The sequence below is a fragment of the Pararge aegeria genome, chromosome 17 (assembly GCF_905163445.1).
Source record: "Pararge aegeria chromosome 17, ilParAegt1.1, whole genome shotgun sequence".
In the NCBI taxonomy this organism is placed as follows: Eukaryota; Metazoa; Arthropoda; class Insecta; order Lepidoptera; family Nymphalidae; genus Pararge; species Pararge aegeria.
The window spans coordinates 12,595,347-12,616,678 of NC_053196.1; the positions used below are offsets into that span (position 1 = coordinate 12,595,347).

General features: G+C 35.6%; 1 protein-coding gene across 1 annotated transcript; it reads right to left on the reverse strand.

Moving 5' to 3' along the window:
• Window positions 1-234: 234 nt before the first annotated feature.
• LOC120631041 (protein lin-54 homolog) lies at window positions 235-21,215 on the reverse strand. The gene is made up of 22 exons (XM_039900437.1): window positions 20,829-21,215; window positions 20,528-20,675; window positions 20,211-20,296; window positions 19,450-19,557; window positions 18,640-18,880; window positions 18,042-18,145; window positions 17,711-17,786; window positions 16,880-16,998; window positions 16,304-16,412; window positions 15,027-15,127; window positions 14,500-14,574; window positions 13,088-13,202; window positions 10,283-10,366; window positions 9,192-9,262; window positions 7,950-8,222; window positions 7,461-7,601; window positions 7,137-7,227; window positions 6,295-6,502; window positions 5,298-5,409; window positions 3,855-3,988; window positions 1,872-2,070; window positions 235-729 (listed from the first exon to the last, which is right to left on the reverse strand). The coding sequence occupies exons 1-22, from the start codon at window positions 20,874-20,876 to the stop codon at window positions 718-720; spliced, it is 2,655 nt and encodes an 884-aa protein (XP_039756371.1). The 5' UTR covers window positions 20,877-21,215; the 3' UTR covers window positions 235-717.
• Between the last annotated feature and the right edge of the window lie 117 nt (window positions 21,216-21,332).

A 21,332-nucleotide genomic window follows, 5' to 3' on the forward strand; every position in this document is an offset into this window, starting at 1 on the left:
TATCATGGATAATGTAAAGTATCTCCTGCTTCTATCAAACATTTAAAAATTATGTCTTTATTAAAACCAAGTTTCGTGTCGCTGTCAATCCGGTTGTGTCGTTCATTAGATTTTTTAATTTAAAGCTAGAATGCCCACGGCTTTACCAAAATGCAGTCTTGTCTAAATTGCTTTTCAGCCGCCTTTATCTCAAGTTTTATTTCAAACGTTCAGTGTAACAAACACGCACGCACGCACGCACAAACGAATAAATAAAAAAATCCATACATATTTTTTTTAATAGCGTAGATGTCGATCGTTTGAAAACAATTTACAATTTTAAGCAATCATTACCCAGTTTACTGCCATGAGGTCTTATTAGCTACGACATTTGAAACTTAAGTATGCGCAAAAAGCACCTTCTATTGCATTATAGAAGTTTCATCAATTTTGCGTTCCGGGGGTGGTAACTTAAATAATATTGCAAATAAAGCCTCTCGATCGGTTACATTGTTTAAGTTTTGAAGCATGGCCTTTATTGGTTGGTTAGTTTTAGTACTGACCTATTAAGTACGCAGAAACTATTAGCAAATCTGTATTAGGAACATTTTAAAAATATTTGATTGCACCTTTTATAAACATTGGATTGCTCTATATAACTTTATGTTTAACTATCACTTTTGGAATATATTATTGCTCATAAATATTAGTCTTAATGGACTCATTCCTCTTCATTTATCATGCCGGCTCCTAAAACAAGGTTAGATTCGTTAAAAATGTTCTACACGATATATACATCCAACACCTCAATTTTAAAGCGAACATGGGTTTTATCCATAATTTATGTCACATGTTAAAGGGGCAGTACAACAAAGCTAAACTTACGTTACAAGAGGAACAACGATTTTATGCACAAATATATTGTTCTAGCGACCCGCCCCAGCTTTGCTCGGGATAGATAGATATACATTTGAAAATTTTATTTTTCGTATAAACAATTACTTGTGCTTTAAATATAAAAGTTAAAACATGTGCTGTCGCTTTTTGTAGGTATTATCAAGCTCTAAAACTTGTCTCTTCACTCCATTTTTTATCTTATTATGTAAACAATCTTTCAATTACTTTTTAGTGTAATGATCGTTCCGAAAATATTAAAAATATCAGAACGAATATCTCTTTTTATTTGATTTGCTTTTATTTATTTCTTTTCATATCTTTCTTTTTCTATTTTTAAAACATACTTTACAAAAAAGAGTAATGAAAAGATTGTTTCCATAGACAAGTTAGAAATATTAACTTTAGAACTCAATAATATATCTCTCATTTAAGGTTAAGGCAGCGTTCGTAAGAGAGATTATCGTTTACCCGTTTTTTTCCGACTTAGTTTGCAAATCTGTTAACCGAAAAAAAATCTTATCATTATTCCGGTTAATATTTATAGTCAACTATATTATTTGTGAGAGTCATATCACAAATAATGTAGTTTTCTATTAGTAAAAGAATTTTTATTACCACCCACAACTGCATAATTTTTTTTCGCACAAATAACATATAATTGACGTTTCACAAGCGCATAAAATAAGCCTACTTTATATGCAACAAACTATAAAAAAGCTTGGGTGCGAATTGCTCTTAACTTCATAGCTAATTATTGATTGACTGTGAGATGGTAATAACAAAAAAAACCTAGCTAAGTTTGTTGTGGGCGCGTTTGGAACCCACCTACCTTTACCTATAAGTTAACGAATGTAGTTATCACCGTGAAATCACAATAATGTTTAAAGTGATAAGGAATTTTTGAATTTTGTTTCTATTATGAATATGAAATGAATTTGGAATTTGTTACTATCTATCAAACTTCTAGACTAATCTAGTAGTTTAGTGAAACTCACCTCCTCCATCAGCCCGGGCGGCGTACTCTGGTGTGCGGCGCTGATGATATCCTGCAGACAGCGCGCAAACTCCTCGATGACATCCCTCATTGGATCTATCTCCCTCTGTTCCGGCTCATCCTTGTTTTCCACCGCAGCTGCTATCAGACACTGGCACACGGCTTCTATCACTTCTGTCGTCATGAAACTGCACGGTTGCCTGTGCAAACAACAAAAATATAGATAAAACTGCTTCGTGGGTCTTTTTTATGTTGATGGACGAGCGATTGAGTGCAATCACACCTGATGGTAAGTGATGATGCAGCCCAACGCGTGGAACGCGCATGGCTGGAAGATGCCTATTCACTCTTGATTTGAAGGTACTCATTTTGTAGGTGGGGAAAATGGAAGCTGGAAGGGCATACCAGTCTGGTCGTTGGCATGTGATATATATGAATCATGTTCTAGATCGACCCCCAGTATGGCCAGAGAAATGATATTGAAGGATGAATAAGTATATTTCATCACCCCGTATATATATTAATTAAATCATAAGAAGTATATTTATTTTTCCATATAAACGAATCCTAAATATTCTTAGTTTACTTATGACAAACCTATTAAAGATAAAATACCTACACGCTCTAGGTTTTATACCTACGCTACACGACGCGTACCTAAAAAAGTGACAGGAGTCAGTTGATTTTACTTTTGCATGTGATGTTAGGGCTATAACTGATTTCTTTGAGTAAAAACTATGGCAGTAGTTTACTCAAAAACTATTAGCATTTCTGTTTCACAGATAAGTCTCAGAGACTGTACATAATGTACCTCTAAAGTCGGTGTTTATTTACACGTTGTATATATCTATATTTTTGTTGTTTATTTATATATATATATATACGATGTTTAGATATATACAACGTATATATCTATATATATATATATACAACGTGTAAATAAACACCGACTTTAGAGGAATATATATATATATGAGTGTATATATATAAACTTTTATGTCTTGGAGCCCAGTGGCGCGCATAGAGGGTATTCACAGGGTATGCAGATTATATAAAAAATGAAGAAAATTTAGATAGGCGTTGTAATAAAAGTTATAAAAACCCTACCCTTAAGTATTTATAGCGCGTGCTGGGGATTTTCTTCATTTTATATTATCTGCATACCCTGTGCATACCCTCTATGCACGCCACTGGGCCCGCTCCAAGCCATAAAAGTTTACAATAATTTTATTTACCCAAACACACATTACATATACAATGTGTAAATGGCTTTAGAGGTACATTATGTACTGTCTCTAAGACTTTATGATTTTCAGTGTTCCGCCAGGCAACCTTCGAATTAGGAAAAAAAGAGACTATAGAGGAGAACAGACTGCTGGTGGTACAAATTTTAAACTACAAACATGCGAATGCAACTACATTCTAAACTAGTTTACACAAATACTTCAAATGTCTTTAAGCTGAAATGTACACAATATCCTACTTCCTACTAATTGACGGCCAACTGGCGCAGTGGGCAGCGACCCTGCTTTCTGAGTCCAAGGCCGTGGGTTAGAATACCACAATTGGAAAATGTTTGTGTGATAAACATAAGTGTTTTTCAGTGTCTGGGTGTTTATCTGTATATTATAAGTATTTATGTATATTATTAATAAATATATTCATCAGTCACCTCAGTACCCATTACACAAGCTACGCTTACTTTGGGCTAGATGGTGATGTGTGTCGTAGTATATATATTTATTTATTTATGTATTATTTACTTAATATTATAAATGTGAAAGTGTGGATGGTTGTTACTCAAACACGCAAAACCAGCTGAACGGATTTACATGAAATTTGGCATGCATGTAGCCCTTGACATGGAAAAGAACATAGGTTACCTTTTATCCCGATTCCTTAAGTAGTTCAAGGGAAGGGAAAATTGAAAATTCAAGATGTCACTGTTGTTGAATGCGCCATTGAGACTATCAGTGGTACTAACTTGGGTGTGAGCGGCGCGACGGGCGGCGGTGCGGGCAGAAGTCGCGGCACGTTGTTGCGATGTCGCCGCTCGAGCGTCTCCTCTACGTTGCGGCAGCCGACGCACTTGCACATCGCCGTGCACGCAATCTTCGCCTGCACAAATAAGTTCCATCATCACCATCATGAATGAACGAATGAATACACTTTTATTGTACAACACATAATACCATATAAATAAAAATTTAACAAAAAATTGGTTGACTGTAAAATCGGCTTACTGACGATAGTTGAACGTGACAACGTCGTAAGAAAATACAAAAATAAATACTGATGGAATGGTTGCATTTTTCAAAAGAAAATTTTAATTTTATTTGTTTGATAGATATTATCGTTGCTATTAACAATTGACACCACATTCACTTTTCACTGCACTTCATCCTTGCCGAAAACATGTAAATGTATTATTGTATAGAAGCTGTCCACGCGGACGCATCGCTCACTCAAGTAGGAGGAATGGAACGCCTCAGAGCGAGGTAACGTCATGTTTTTTCGTGCGTGCAGCCGGCTCCATCGAATTATAAGACGTCAACGTGCCGATAAGCGATTTAGTGTTCCGGTAAGATGTCGCGTGGCAACCTATTAGCGGTATGACTACCATACTCTCTAACAGGTTAGCCCGCTACCATCTTAGGCTGCATGACGGCCGAGTTGCGCAGTGGGCAGCGACCCTGCTTTCTGAGTCCAAGGTCGTGGGTTCGTTTCCCACAACTGGAAAATGTTTGTGTGATGAACATGAATGTTTTTCAGTGGGAGTTTATCTGTATATTATAAGTATTTATGTGTATTATATTCATAAAAAAAATATTCATCAGCTATCTCAGTACCCATAACACAAGCTACGCTTACTTTGGGGCTAGATGGCGATGTGTGTATTGTCGTAGTATATTTATTTAATTATTTATTTATTATCATCACTTACCACCCAAAAAAAAACCAATGGGCGTTCACTGCTGAACACAGGTCTTTTGTAAGGAGTTCCATATACCACGGTCCTGTGGATCCTACTCGCTTGATGTCATCCTTCGACTTCGAGGTTCGAGGTTTACCAATGCTGCGTTTACCGGTGCGAAATCGCCAGTTTCCGGGGTTCCAGCACCTTGGGACCCCAACGTCTATCGGTTTTTCGAGCTAAGTCCACCGCCTATGCAACCGATCATCAAGAAGGTTCAGGCCGTATTCCACCACGCTGGCCCATTGGTGGACTTCACAAGCCTTTGAGAGCATAATGGAGAAGCCTGAGCCATGTAGGTTTTACTTTACCATTGAAGCAAGTAATATTTTGATAACTTAGAAAAATAAGAGTCGCTGGGATCGCGTGCCTGCTGTGATTCGAAATCGGCCCCCCGAAAATGAAGTCGAAGTCATAGCCACTGGGCTATCACCGCTTCTGAAAATAATTTACCTCGTAGCATTCGCAATAGTTTTTGAGGCAGCCACTTCGTTTACAGTTGCATCCCTTGTTGTGCCTGCGAATAATTTCCGGACCTCCAGTTTTCGATTTGCCAATCTTGGGCCTGAAAAATATTTTTTTTTAGATCCTACTAATATTATATATGCGAGACTTTGAATGGATGTATGTTTTTTACTCTTTCACGCTAAAAACTTATCTGATTTCATGGTAATGGTTTACTTAAAAACTATTAGCTTTTCAGTTTCACAGATAATTCCCACAGACAATAAATAATGCACCTCTAAAGCATGCGACGTTATATTTATATTTTATTTATAATTTATTTATTATTTCCCTGTTGTGGGAATTGAACCCACAGCCTTTGAGTTGGAAAGCAGGATCGTTGCCAACAGAGTCAATTGATCTGCACAGATTACTGCATGGTATGGCACCAGGTAGTGCTTAATATAACTGTGATACAGGTTTAACACGCTATCTTACCTGCAACATAGCGTACCACACGAGGCTAGATTGCAATCAAAGGCTATTTTGTAATATAATGTTATAGATAGAATAAAAAATAAATAATAATATAATATAATAACAAAATTTTTTTTTTTTAATCCTTACGAGATCAATGTTAAAGAGAAATTAAAATCATTTTCCTAAAAACTGTAAGTGAGTTTTAATATATTTTTTTAGACAACCAAATTCTCATGTCCCTAATAAGTAAAAATAAAAAAAAAATCCAATTGAATGACTGCTAAACCCGGTATATTAAAAACATGGTACCTCTAATCTATACCTATTCCTCATATATTCCTTAACTCATTCATTCATTAACTTATCATTCAGTACATTAACTTTCTAATGTTTGAATAATTTAAAAAGACTTAGAAAGAAAAAACTAGACGGACCTAGAAGAATTTAGAAAGACCATGATGGGGTATAGATAAGTCTGAAACTAAATGTATTGTGGTAGGGTAATTCTACAAATAAAAAATATTACCTAAAAGCGTTAGGGTTCCGATCCAGGCAGCCCCGGATGGCCTTCTGCCTCAACTCCTCGTTCTCTAGATTGTTATGGCAGTTGACACAGTTGCAGCGGTTGCAGAACTCCCCATTTGCAAAGCAATCGCAGTACAACTTGAGGCATTGAGACTTTGTGCAGTTGCAAGCCTTGCGTGGACGGAGGCCAAAATCTGAAGATACCATGTCTGGAATAGAAAATATAACCTGCATGTTACTTCAAACCCAATAATTAAACACAAAACAGTGCATTCAAAGGGCTACAGGCTAAATTAGAATAAGAAGATACGACAACAGAAGAATGAGATAAGTGAAGGATTGAACAGTTTTGGAAAATATTGATATTTATTTAGGTTATCAGTTTTCGTTACTTAGGTTACGTTTAGAAACGGTATCTATGACCACCCTATAAGAGGTGTCAGAGAGGAAAGAAAGCAAGCACGCGCCTGTCGACAGTGATGTTATGTACAAGATAAAATATGAGCACTTCATGCATGTACAAAAGCACTGCCTACCCTAAAATATGTACGAAATTCGTATAGAGGAGAAATTATCCATTTGATGCCATTTTCTTTGTGCAGTGAAAAACCTTGTGCACGCCACTGCGAGAGGTCAATCAACCCAGTCAACGCTCACACAAGGAAACTGCTCATTAACCGACAATCGGTATACTGATCCCAATTATTAACCGGATGAAGCGAGCATTTTTAAGAACAATAAATTATTTTGTGTAAAACGCACGGCACAAAAAAAACTTGTTCTCAAGCTTTAGCTAGCCTTCGGAATATATTTGGTACAAGTATAATATTTTGATTTAATTACCTGATTCCGAAAGGGCGGTCGTCTGGTAAGTATTGTTCATCGCTTCCTCGTCCATATTTATCGTACTATTATCCATTGGATGTGAATCATCCTGCAGAGCAACAATAATATATTTAACACAACGTTTCACAATGCTACTTAAGGACGACGCGACTGGTTACTCATACTATGCCTACGTAACGTCATGTTACGTAGGTAGAACATCTCAGAAAACGGGACTGCCACTACTGGCTCTTCCGATACCATTTATATCGTAGTTAACATTCACGTCACGTGGGTAGGGCTATCAACGCTTACCCGCAGTAATAAACGTATTCAACTCACCAACGAGTCCCGCTCCTCTATTGTGATTTCGGGCTGCTGTGGCTCAAACTTGGTAGGAAGCACAATAAACGGATGCTGCTCTGACTGGCCGCTCGAGTCGTGTTGCTCCATACTGTCTGTGCTATTGTCATCGGGTGGACTCTGTAAATAAATACTTTTACTTCAATAATTTGAAGCCCCAACAGCCCAACGGTTAAGACTAAAATCCATAATCTAATATTAATCAGTTATATGCTTGTAGGATGCATGCAGAATGTAGTATGTGTATGTATGTAGCAATATTATTAATTGGAGGATTAGCAAAATGGTATCATTAAAATTATAAATTTACAGGGCACGGTCCCATTTCGGATTAGTATACTCCGTTATATTTCCTTAGACGCCTCTTACGACACCCGCGAAAAGATGAGACTTAGTAGAAACTAAATTCTGTTTAAAACAATATTGAGTATTACTAATGGTAGTACAATGATAAGTTCCAATACTCACATGATGTTGCTTATATTCGATCTCAACTTCGTTAACGCTCAAGTTTGCGTCGTCAGACACTGCGTTCTCTATAAGTTGACGCAGCGCCGCTTTAGAATCGACTTCCTCTTCCGCCGATTCCACCCCCCGCACCTCTTCTTCGCCCGCACTCTGATAGGGCTCTTCCTCTTCTTCTAATAAAGTTTTGATTTCTGGTAGAGAAGAACTCTCCGTTGTCGTTGATTGGACAGGCGATAGTGGGGCTAGGAGACTTTGGGATGAACGTCCACTTTGCTGTAAAATCATCATCACCCTTTGCCGATTAATGTCACACTGACACAGGCCTCATGTCTCTTGTTTTGTCATGGGGACCGATGGGTTTAAGAGCAAAGAACCCCGATCGGTCTTTAGCGATTATTATCACATAATCATGCAATTACCGTCGAAAACATGCAATTTATCTAAAAAGATTTATTTAATATTTAAACATTACAATAAATTGTGCTATTCAAATAAAATACATAAAATCACAAAAAAAAACAATTTAATAGCACAGATATATGCAAAAATAATTTAAAAACGTAACATTCGTTTTTTGTTTTGTTTCAAAGTTCTTTGTTATTATACCGATTGCTCACAAATTCGCTCGCGTGGACTCCGATAGCAAATCCGTTTTCAGAATTTTTACAAAAATTCACAGAAAACTCGAATTCACCCCCGCCCAGACCGTATTAAATACTTTTAATACAGATACAGATAAACAACCAGACACTGGAAAACATTTATGCTCATCGCACAAACAACATATAGACATAAAAAATGCTATTACAAGTTTAATCGCACAAGGGATTGTTGTCGCATTGTCGGTTGCCGCTGTTCCGAACGGAAACGGTGGCGCCACGTGACAAATATAGCGAAGTTTTACGAATGCCACCGAAGCGCCATCATCATGAAAAAACAAGGATTTGAGATCAGAGGGTCGTGAGGTTAAATACTTTTTGCGGAACGGACGTCTGGCAGGCCAGGAATATGCTTGTCAGGCGAAAAAAGAGTGACGGGGCAGAAATATTTGGCCAAGCTAGGGATAGGAGATATATTTTCCAAAGAATGTAAAGGTATTGTTCTAATGTAAGGTTTGGTGATAGTAAATGTAAATGCTTATACGAGGATAACCTATGTGTACTCTTTTAGGATTATTTATTAGATATAAAATATTTAGTTAGGTACATGACTAAACTTCATAGGTACAAAAACTTCACTTACCGATACTACTTGTGTAATTTTTGGTAAAACTGGCGCTATCCTCACAAGTTTATGCTTAGGTTTTGTCGCCGCTGCAAAAAAGAATACCAACTTGTCCTACAAACACAATTTTTAACTCTTATTAACTAAAGTGACAACTGATTGACTTCAAACATTTAAAATGTTCCAAAGTTTTCAATTCTTAATTATAATTGTTTCAAATACGAATTTTATATTCTTTTTACAAACTAAACTAAACTGTCACAAGATATTTAAATATTTGAATTTACTCTTCCATTTTTAGATAAATATACATATTTTTTTTTTGCATTTTAAAACTTTTTATGGTGTTAAGGTTCTTGCATTTTTAAATTCCAGCGGTGTTTTATAGAGATGCCTTAGGCATTAAAGATGATTTCCCGGGTCGATCTATAAACAATGGAATCCAGGCCAGGGGTTCCCAAAATTATTAGGTTAAACTTATTAAGTTAAATTTTTCAGGGCGCCCGCGCCCTAATCTAATGTTAGGATTTAAATTGAACTAGCGTTGTATTTACCATTGTTAAAGTTCAAATACATTAAGTGAGTACATTGCATCCTTTTGCAATAATGCAAATTACGATCGACATTTAGATATCCCTATTAATTTCTCCAATGCTGAAATTATACCGGAAAACATTATTGTCACTAGATAACGCTCTTTCGATAACACCCAAATCGTAGTTTACTTCGCGATCGAATAAGTTAACGTTAGAAGAAAATCTCACCCACCCAGGTCGTGCTAGTAAAATAAATTGTTATAAAATCAAGACACAGGCTATTGTATCCGCAGGGCTGCCTTTGCAGGAGACAAAAATTTTAACCCCCGATTTTATCCGGACAAAGGATATAATTTTCCACCTGCGTACGGGAATATGGAATAGGAGGAGTTTAGCCCCTTTTATTATTACATATTATATATTATTTGGATATTGTGTCCATTTGTGCAACAATGCTCTGAGAGTTGATAAAGCTGTGAGAGAAGATACATTTTTATCCTTTCCCCGGGGAGACAATTGTAACTCGTGCCCATGCTAGCCGTGCAGCCAACGTCCAGCCAAAATAATACTTACTGCTTTGATTTGTATTGTTGGTGAGCACGAGCGAGGGCGGCTGGCCGGCTGTCATTTTCTCAGCTGTCATCTGAATAACATTACCTGCCAAAGGTTAAGTATTTACATTTTATTAAAATCACTGACACTCGGATACACATATAACTCCCAATGACTTAGAAAAGTAGAGGACCTGTTTTTACTAAGAAAAAAGCGTGCCCAGTTAAATTTTTAAGTCGATAATAAAATGGCGGCTAACGTTAGGGCATCCCTAACGTTAGTCGCCATTAATAATATCCAAAATATTATCGTAGTATGTACCTAACAATATATTTAAAAAATTGCAGTTTGACTTCGCCTAGCAGAAAAGTGTAATAAAATGTAAAGTCAAAGTCAAATATATCTTTATTCAAATAGGCACATAGATGGCACTTTTGATGCGTTATTATATACAAAATGTGTACATAGCAGTGAGTAGTGATGGCGATAACTACAATCGTAAACTTAAAACTAAAGCTACGAGGGTTCCAATCGCGCCCTGGTCTAAGAAGAAGCCCACAACAAACTTAGCCGGGTGTTCTTTTTGTTATCACCATCTCACATTGTCATTAGAAAATATTTAAGAAGCAACCTGGTTAGAGCAATTGTTTACACCCAAGCTTTTTTATCGTTTACGTAATCCTTTATACTATAATAGGACTTTTCTATAAGCTTTCGCTTAATACAAACTTTGAACTTCTTTAGTGACATCCCCAAGATATCAACCGGTAATTTATTGTAAAATTGTATACAATTTCCTTTAAATGAATTGCTTATTTTGTGTAGTCTAGTGTACTGCACTGCAAGTTTATTTTTGCTTCTAACGTTCAAATTATTGCAGTCACATTTTCTTTTAAATTTTGATATATTTTTGTGAACATACATTAAATTTTCAAATATGTATTGGCTATAGAGTGTCATTATTTTAATATCTTTAAATTTATCTTTCAATGACTCTCTCGGACCCATTTTATAGATCGCACGAACAGCCTTCTTCTGCAGCACGAAAATAGTGCCAATATCAGCAGCATTACCCCATAGTAAAATTCCATATGACATAATGCTGTGAAAGTAACTAAAATAGACTAGCCTAGCAGTTTCTATGTCTGTCAGGTGGCGTATCTTCTTTACTGCATAGGCAGCAGAACTAAGCCTGTTCGATAAATTATTTACATGAGGGCCCCATTGAAGTTTAGCATCTAACGTTATTCCTAGAAATACTGTTGTATCCACCGGGTTCAATTCCTCATTATTAAGTAGTATAGTGGTTTTTACATGTTTAACATTTGGTAATGTGAATTTTATGCACTTCGTTTTATTTTCATTTAAAACCAAATTATTAGCTTCAAACCATTGTACTACTTTAGCGAGATAGTTGTTTACATCGTCTAAAGCTAATTCACGTCTCTTAATTTTGAACATAAGTGATGTATCATCAGCAAACAATACTATCCCGTGATTGTCCTTAACAAGGTAAGGCAGGTCATTAATGTAAATAAGGAATAGAAAAGGTCCTAATATAGAACCCTGTGGAACACCAATTTTCACAAATGACCCATTAGACCGCTTTCCATTAACGTCTACCATTTGCACCCTATCACGCAAGTAGTAACTAATCAAGTCGAGAGCTACACCCTGAATTCCATAGTGGTGTAGTTTTCTGACTAACGTTTCATGTACAACACAATCAAACGCCTTAGACAAATCACAGAACACACCAAGTGCATCATGTGACTCCTCCCAAGCTTCAAATATATTATGTATTAGCTCAACACCAGCGTCGATAGTTGAGCGACCCCGTGTAAAACCAAATTCTTTAACGTGGAGTAAATCATACTTATGAAAATAGGCAAGTAACTGATTTAAAATAAGTTTTTCAAAAATTTTACTGAAAGTGGGCAGTACTGATATTGGTCTGAAGTTAGTGGGGTCAGAAGTACTACCCGATTTAAACAAAGGAACTATTTTACTATGTTTCATTAAGTCAGGAAACACACCACAATCTATACAGTTATTAAATATTAATGCTAAATCGGGTGCAACGATATCAATTAGTGATTTGAGAACTTCAACGGAAATGCCCCACAAGTCACTTGTTTTTTTATTATTTAATAATTTAAAGGCTTTAATAACGTCAGAGCCACTAACATGGCTGAATTTAAAAGCGTTTTTACACTCGGGCACGTTATTCTTCAATAGAGAGAGAGCAATATCTGGTGAAGAGTTCAATGATTTAGTGGTGGAGATAGGAATGTTAGTAAAAAAGATTTCAAAAGCAGTAGCCACTTCGAAATCAGATGTTAAGTCTTTATTATCTACATTAAGTTTAAAGTTATTATGCCGCGGTGGTACTCTTCCCGTCTCCTCATTAATTATTTTCCAAGTAGTTTTGATTACGTTATTGCTATTTTTTATTTTATTCTGTATGTATCGGGACTTTTCCAAGAAGCAATCGCGTTTAAAACTACTGGAACATAATTTAACACAATCTCTAAACTCAGCATCAGTATTGTATTGACGTTCTGCATAAAGTTCGTACATTTTTTGCCTACTCTTATGCAGTTCAATTGATGCCCACTCACTAAAAACTAAAGCATCAGTCACCACAACCGACTTACTAGTGAATATAGAATTAAATAGTCGTTGAAACGTGTTGAAAAAACAGCTGTACATCTCATTCGGACTTGTCCCCGATTGTAAGAACGGGAGGTCTTTGACGAGGCTAGTTCTCATTTTCTCTATGCGGTTTGATGTCACTGGTACAAAAGTAATTTTATGTGTACTTACCTTTATTATCAGTAAGTACAAATGTTTTAGTATTGAGTGTCAAGGGCTTAGGAGGCGGCTTCGGTGTTGGCTTCGGTGTCGACTTTGGATTGGTAAAGATGCGAACGTATTGGACCTACAAGCAAAAAAGGCAGAATGTACTTCAAATAGATCTATAGAAGACACTACATGCGAAAGTATTGTAAAAAACTTAATCATCATCATCGTCATATAAAACCATTACCGGCACGGGTCTCCTGCCACAATGAGGTTAAGGCCATAGTCCACCACGCTGGCCAAGTGCGGAATGGCGGACTTCACACACCTTTGAGAACATTACGGAAAACTGTCATGCAGGTTTCCTCACGATGTTTTCCTTCACCGTTGAAGCAAGTGATGTTTTAATTGCTTTAACGCACATAACATAGAAAAGTTAAGAAGTGCGTGCTGTAGGACTAGAATGGGCAGGAGACAAAAATTATATCCCCATATATGAGAAGTTTACCCCCGTTTATAATTTTTATTATTATTTCCACTTGTGCGCCAATGCTGTGAGAGTTGATAAAGCTGTTGGAGAAGATACATATATATCCTTTCCCCGGGGATATAATTGTCTCCTGCCCGAAATCCCCCCCCCCCCCCCCCCCCCCGGAGGTGAAGTCGAGTTCCTACACAGTGTGCTATCACCGCTACAAATAAAATTTAATACTATACTTATATTATAAATTACTCAGAACTTAAATATTTGTCGTCGATAAATTTTAAAGTACTGAATAGTACTATTAATCCACTCACCATTAGAAAGCTTTTTTGTCAATAATAATAAGATTTTGGCCTAATGGTATTCAAAACCAAGCCAGAAGAAAATCTGTTCGCGATCTGTTATGCGCTGACTTACTAGCCACTGAAAATACTGGTCTTAAGCAGATTAAATCCACGAATACCTATCTCTTATCTCTTATATATATACTAGCTGTTGCCCGCGACTTCGTCTGCGTTTGATTTTGTTTTTAAAGTATTCAGTATCGCTAATCCTTAAATGAGTATAGTAGTATATATATATAACATATATAACATGTGACTGTCAATTAATTATAGACAAATAATTTGCAATAAAATAAAATTGCGACTATAATTAAAGATCTAAGCTATCCTATCTCTTAAGTTAGACCAGACTGCTCACGGTGTGCCCATTTAATTCAAAATCGGTTAAGTAGTTTAGGAGTCCATCGCGGACAAACATCGTGACAGGAGATTTATATATATTAAGATATATATATATATATATATATTTCTTGTGTGCGTCACTGAACTTCTTCTAAACGGCTGAACGGCTTCTAGATTCACAAATAAGCCCGACAGATGGCGCTGGGGTCCGCGAGTCTCTTAATATATCACAAAAAGCTCATTTTAAGTCGAAAAAAATAACTTACACCTTTGCCAGGTACGTTGATCTGATGTAGTTGGGACTTTTGGTTTTCTATAACTACATTGCTGTTTTTTACCACCTGAAACACGAAAATCCATTTTAATTCTAATGGTAAAGCGATAGCAAGCATAATTTCAAAGTATAATCATCCATCATCCATAGTCATCCATAGTCAATATCAATATGTATTATAATTTATTTATTATTATTAATTAGAACGGCCAAAAGCCAATTACGCGAATTACAAAAAAAAAAACACTAAAAAAATAATTAATAGATACCTCCCATACCATCTTAGACTGCATATCTGCTTACCAATAGGTGAGATTACAGTCAAGACTTAATTTGTAGTGGAAAAATAAAATGAGAAAAGATCTCGCCTCAGATTGAACTCACAAATTAGGCTGCATTAGCGAGTTTAACGCAGCGATAGACTAGAAATACGCAAATTCAAGATGGCGTAAATATCGCGAAGTTTTTGGACGAAATAGTCTCACTCGTGGAGGGTCAGCCCTTAGTCTTTGTCCTTACCTCGGAGGATTTAGGTTGAGCATTTGTCGATTTGAGAATAACATTTTTCGTCGCGTTTGTTATTACTACTTTGCTTTTCGAGGGACCACTGCTCACCGGCACTGAAAATAAAATGATTGGATTTGAAACCATTTAAATATTTAATTCTGTTACAGAAATAATGTACTATACTGCTGTACTGTAATGGAGAATGTTTGATACTCAAAAACCTCCAAATTGCTAATAGAAAATAGCTTCTGGTAATATGAACATCACTTGCACTTATTTATTTTATATATTAGCTTGAAACATAGGCAAAAACTCACCACACCCCATGAGACGCCGATTAGACGCGTGTTTAGTAAAATTAATCTTAGTGTTTTGTATTACCAAAACACACATTGAACATTGAGCCAATTTTGTTTTTGTGTCAATCTTGAGTTTAATTCTGGTGCGGTCCGGTGTGGTCAATAATTTATAGTTATTGGGTTTTTCGTTGTAAGGAAAATGGCGGTTTAGTAAAATTATTCTTAGTGTTTTGTATTACCAAAACATACATTGAACATTGAGCCAATTTTTTTTTCTGTGTCGTGTCTTGAGTTCGATTTCCGATGTGTTCAAAAATTTATAGCTATTAGGTTTATATTTAGGTTTTTCGTCGTGAAATTATCAGTGCCAGCCCGTAGTACGGTAAATGGCATCATACACCCCCGTATCTCGGGGAGCACGTTAAGCTGTATGCTCCGCTTATTTTTTTAAATTCATTTATTTCAAGTAGGTCTTATTATAATCTCTTTTGAAAAGTCTACTGCCGATTTAAGCCCACCAACCCGACAAATGCACAGCCCACCAACCCGTAAAATGCACAGCCCACCAATCCGCTTTAGAGCAACGTGGGCCATGGAAAGTTTTAAAAGGATATTTCGTTCCCAGCATAATTTAATTATTTATTTTTTCATCTACTTGCATCCATGCCCTTAAAGTCATTTGGTCCTGTTAGGGCGTAGCACTAAGAAACAGTTTGACCCTTATAATTATTACAAATACACGAATTCAGGATTCTAATTAGTGTTAGTAGAAATATATGTTAGATGATATTATTAAAGATCGTCAAATTAATAAATCTATTATAATATTAAATAATTGCTCAGCCAACTGTTTAGTCACTAAGTTATGTTAAAAATAACTGTGGTATGTCATGAAGATAAATTGAAATAAGGCGATTATTTAATTTTATATAACACATAAATAATAACATTAGCACGATTGACGAAATATAATTATTAATTATCAAATACCCAGTGATGGAGCAGGCAATAACTTTGTAGTTGGCGGTTGGATGGTTATAATTTCTTGCTTTTTCGTCAACTTCACCATACCTTGCTTCGAAGTCGCTGCCATCAGTACCTGAAAATGTTGAAATCTTGCAAGTGGTCCATACATAAACACAGGTTTGTATTTTTTTTTTTTTTTTTTTTAATAAATAAATAAATATACTACGACAATACACACATCGCCATCTAGCCCCAAAGTAAGCGTAGCTTGTGTTATGGGTACTGAGATAGCTGATGAGTATTTTTTTTATGAATATAATACACATAAATACTTATAATACAGATAAACACCCAGACACTGAAAAACATTCATGTTCATCACACAAACATTTTCCAGTTGTGGGAATCGAACCCACGACCTTGGACTCAGAAAGCAGGGTCGCTGCCCACTGCGCCACTCAGCCGTAAAATTCAATTGAACAACTATTTTTCGTTACTTTATGTTCAAAATATGTTTCGTCAACTACATAAAAATAATGAATGAAAATATAGTGAAAAATTTATTTGTTCTGTTTGTTTTTTTTTTTTTTTTAATGTTACCTTATTTCCCAACGTAATGGGCATAGCCTTCGGTGGCATGGTGACATATCGCGCTTTATTGGCGCCACTGGCAGGCGCTATCTTTGTTATTACTGCCGGCTGGTCGACATTCTGTTTACCTACAACAACGCAAATATAATAAGCATTGGATAGAAGTAGGCGGATTTCCGCAATCAGGAGCAATCCTCATTGTAAAGTCAACATCTCCTGAGGATGCTCCGGTTTCGGAGCGAAACGTGCGTAGAGGGTACATTGCCAAAGATCTGTTTGGTGGGGAGTATAAGGAAAAATTAAAGAAATTATAAATTACACCATACACATAAATATATATATAAATATAATAAGGCCTTACCAATATTTTTTTCTATAAATACTACCAATCTCATCTGAGTAGTCTTAGTTTATAATTTAAATAGAACTTGTAAAAACCTCATTGTTACAATGAATCAGAATCCAATCGCTACGCACGTTCTTATTTTTGCATAGCAAGACTCAAACGTTGGTTGCGTGCATATAGAAGCAGGAAGATGACATACAATGGAAAAACCTCCTACTTTAAGAGTTATATCAAAGAATTAGGGTAGGCAGTGCTTTTACGAATGTATGAAGTGCACGCCACTGGTTACGTACCCCAAGCAAAAACGTTGGTCCACCCTTGCGCACCTGAGACGTACCCGCAGCGAACCCACTAGCAAATCACCAGTGTGACAACGCTTGACGATAACACGTGCGAGCGAGACAGAATGATAAAGAATGAAAGTATTTATGACTAGAAAACTAAGATAAAACTTTTGGTACATAGTTATTTCAATATTGATAAAATTATATTACCTTGGACTGTGAATACTTTGGTCACCACAGGCTTGGTTTGTGTATTGCTGGTACTTTTATTTGGTATCAGCTGTGCCTGAAAGGAAAAATACAAAAAATATTAAAAATATAGTAAGGGCAAATCAGGACCATTTTTACTTTGGGTTGTTCTCAACTGATTTGGCTCGAACATAGCACAGTATGTAAAATCTTAAATTCTTTATGTTTGTTTGTGGAATTTCCATTCAAACTCCTTCTATTTACAATATAATTTATATTAGAGCTTTGAGTGTTCATAAACACTTAAAATATTAGTTTTTAATACAAAAATTAAATTTAAAATCTTCCTTACCTGATCCCCTATATACTGTATATTGGGCATATTTTTAGTAGAAGATACAAGTTTTATCTTCTGAGATCCAGAAGGCACCATTATTAACTGCTTTCCTATCTGTGCTGTAACAAAGTATTTCTTCTATAAATGTAATGTAAAACATAAAGCAACTAAACAAAAATTTCCAGTTAATTTTCCAAACAAGATTGCTAAAGACAGTACTAAAGAGTTTAATAAGAAACATTAAAATAAAATAAATATACTACAACAATAAACACATCACCATCAGCTTGTATAATGGGTACTGAGATGACTGATTAAAATTTCTAATTTTATGAATAATACATATAAACATATAAACACCCAGAAACTAAAAAACATTTATGTTTTTGTTGTAAAGCAGGGTAGCTGCACATTGCGCCAATCAGTCGTCTAAAAAGTGTTTCACTTTTAATGAAATAAATTTAAGAATAATAATAATACTAACCTTTACAACAATAACTCTTACAGGAAGAAAAAAAACACCAATAATTAAAATGTACGTTCTGTCAATGCGTCACCTAATCTCTACATTTCTCAATATATCAAGGTATTACTATAAAAATACATAACTTACCCAAAACAGTATTCCCTTTTGTAGTGCCTTGCACAACATTGGCTATAGACACCTTCTTCACCAGACTTTGGCCTCTGTTACTGGGCATATTAAGTGGTTTAGGAGCAATGGCCAGTTGTTTGGGTGGAGTATATGATTTCATTGTGACAAGTTTGGGTGGTTTGGGAGCTATCGCCACCTGTCGCGGCACTGTTGCCAGGAGTGTTTCGATCTTCCTGGCGATGGGACGTGTCGTAGTAGACTGCAATTATAATGAATGGTAAGATAGTTACAATTCTTTACTGTCAGTACTGCGGAGTAACTAACCAAAGTTAGTTTAAAAAATAAATTATGATTTTTGTTTAAAATTACTCAAACAAATTATGATTTTTGTTTAAAAGTACACATACATAAATTTGATCATCATCATTATGGCCCATTGGCCCATTTCAGAGCATAGGCTCTCCTCTCAGAATGAGAAGGATTTAGCCCACCATGGTGGCATAGTGCAGATTGGTTAGCTTTACATGCCCTTCAGAACATTATGGAGAACTCTCAAGAATGCAGGTTTCCTCCCTAAGGTTGATATTTATACATTTAAAACACACATAACTCAAGTTAAGAGGTACATGCCTGAGATTGAACTTGGTCGCTTCACTTAACCTCTACACCTATGTTAATAAATGTGGGATAACATGATAGTGATGTCACACTTTGAACAGCATCATCCAAATGTCAGAATGTGACACAGACATGTCACAGTGGTTACGCAGTTGTAACCACATCTATTAATAAAGGGTCAGAGTTATTACTAACAGTTAAAGAACTCACCTTAACCGCTATAAGTTTAGGCAGCCCATCTGTTTTAACAGTGTTCACAACTTGTGGCGGGAACCGCAATTCCAACATAGAGTCCGACTGAGATGTCAGTATTTGCTGCTGCAAATTGTAATAACAAAAAACTATGCAAATTATACTTATTTTCCTGTTCTGAAATCACCAGGCAGTTTCTGAGACAAATATTGGCAGGAATAAGAACACGGAGCAAATAGCCAAACCTACAATTTTATCTTTCACTGATGTCCATTATTAAAACACTAGACTAGATAACTATAGCTATGACAACTTACATTTTATCACCATATGGCGCAAATGACAAATGTGGCTCAGGAACTCATAAACATATCTTTAAACAGTTTTACGTAATTCATATTTAAGTTCCTTGAACTCTCTTATTACAGTGTCACACTTACAGCACCAAAATAGTGACAATTCATTCAAGAAATATCATCAAAGTATCAGCAGCCAGTACAGCTGTAATAAGGTATGAGATGATAGTTCAAGATGACTAGGGTGATATTTTCTAAATAAGTTTACTTATTCAATCATGTCAAAGTTAACTATTATTAGTAAGGAATTGAAAAAGCACCATCTATGTATTTACAATACTGCTTCCCAATCTAGACCTACATTGATTTTTGATTCCATACTAAATGTAGTTAATTTTCACACAATTGAATGAGTTAACATAGGCAGAAATCTAACACTAGGCACTCAGTAGACAAAGACTATACAATTGACACAGTTCTTACATTTGATTCCACAGTTGTAGTCAGTCCAGTGGTTTGGTCACTCTGCACAGAATACTCCTGAAGGGTAAACTGATCCCCCATAAAATCTGTAAATTAAGAAAAATGTTATTTAGAAAGAGAATTTTAAATCCTGTATAAAACAATCATTTTGTTTTTATTAATTCTTTATATCACATATCATTCTCCAATGCTGGATGGTTATAGTTATAGACTATTAAGCATCATGCTAGCCGGAGCCGGCAAGCCTAGAAAATGTAATGGTAGCAACATAATAGTGCGGGCTTTAGACTACAAAGTTTAGACTAAAATTTATTTACCAATGATCTCCTCGCCACCTGTATCCATGAGAATAGGCTGATCTTCATTATGTTCAAATTCCATTGGAATACTGTCTTCATGTGGGGAATGTTCAAGAGTCATACCAGCTTCGCTCACTATAATATCTTCAGGTTGCTCAAAGTCAACCTGACAAAAGAGTTTCATGAAATATCATAATTAATCAAATCAATTCAAAACTTTAGTTCACATACAGATAAATAGTATTATTCACGTTTCTTTCAGACTGAAGGAAATGAATAATACAAAAATAAACTTGAAGTTGATTTATTCTACACTTACTCCTATGTCACCTTCCAAGTTTAACGAGTCCTCCAAATTGTGATCCATATTGATTGTATGCTGTGTTTATCCGTTTATGTAATGTTACACAGCTTTAATACAATATTTATTTAGAAATCATCTCCAAAAACACTACATTTTTGAGTTCAAAAGTGGCCGCCATTTTAAATTGTCAAATAATATCAGCCTCTCCCGCAGTTTGCCACGGTTAAAAACAAATAGTCACAAATACAAAACACTATTCATGAAAAACACAAACATGTAGAATATAAACTTTTATGCACTTAAGCAAGATAGGTAATATTTCATGCGTTTCCAATAGACATTACGGTAATCGAATGCAAATATAAGGAAAAATAACACAAAATGTTATGGCGCTTGATTTAATTTTTGTAAAAATGTCAAAAACTACCAACATACTAAAACTTGAAAATTATATTCTATGATTTGTCTATGTCCTAAATTAATATGCGTTCGTTTTAGGCCATACCATATTACTGACAC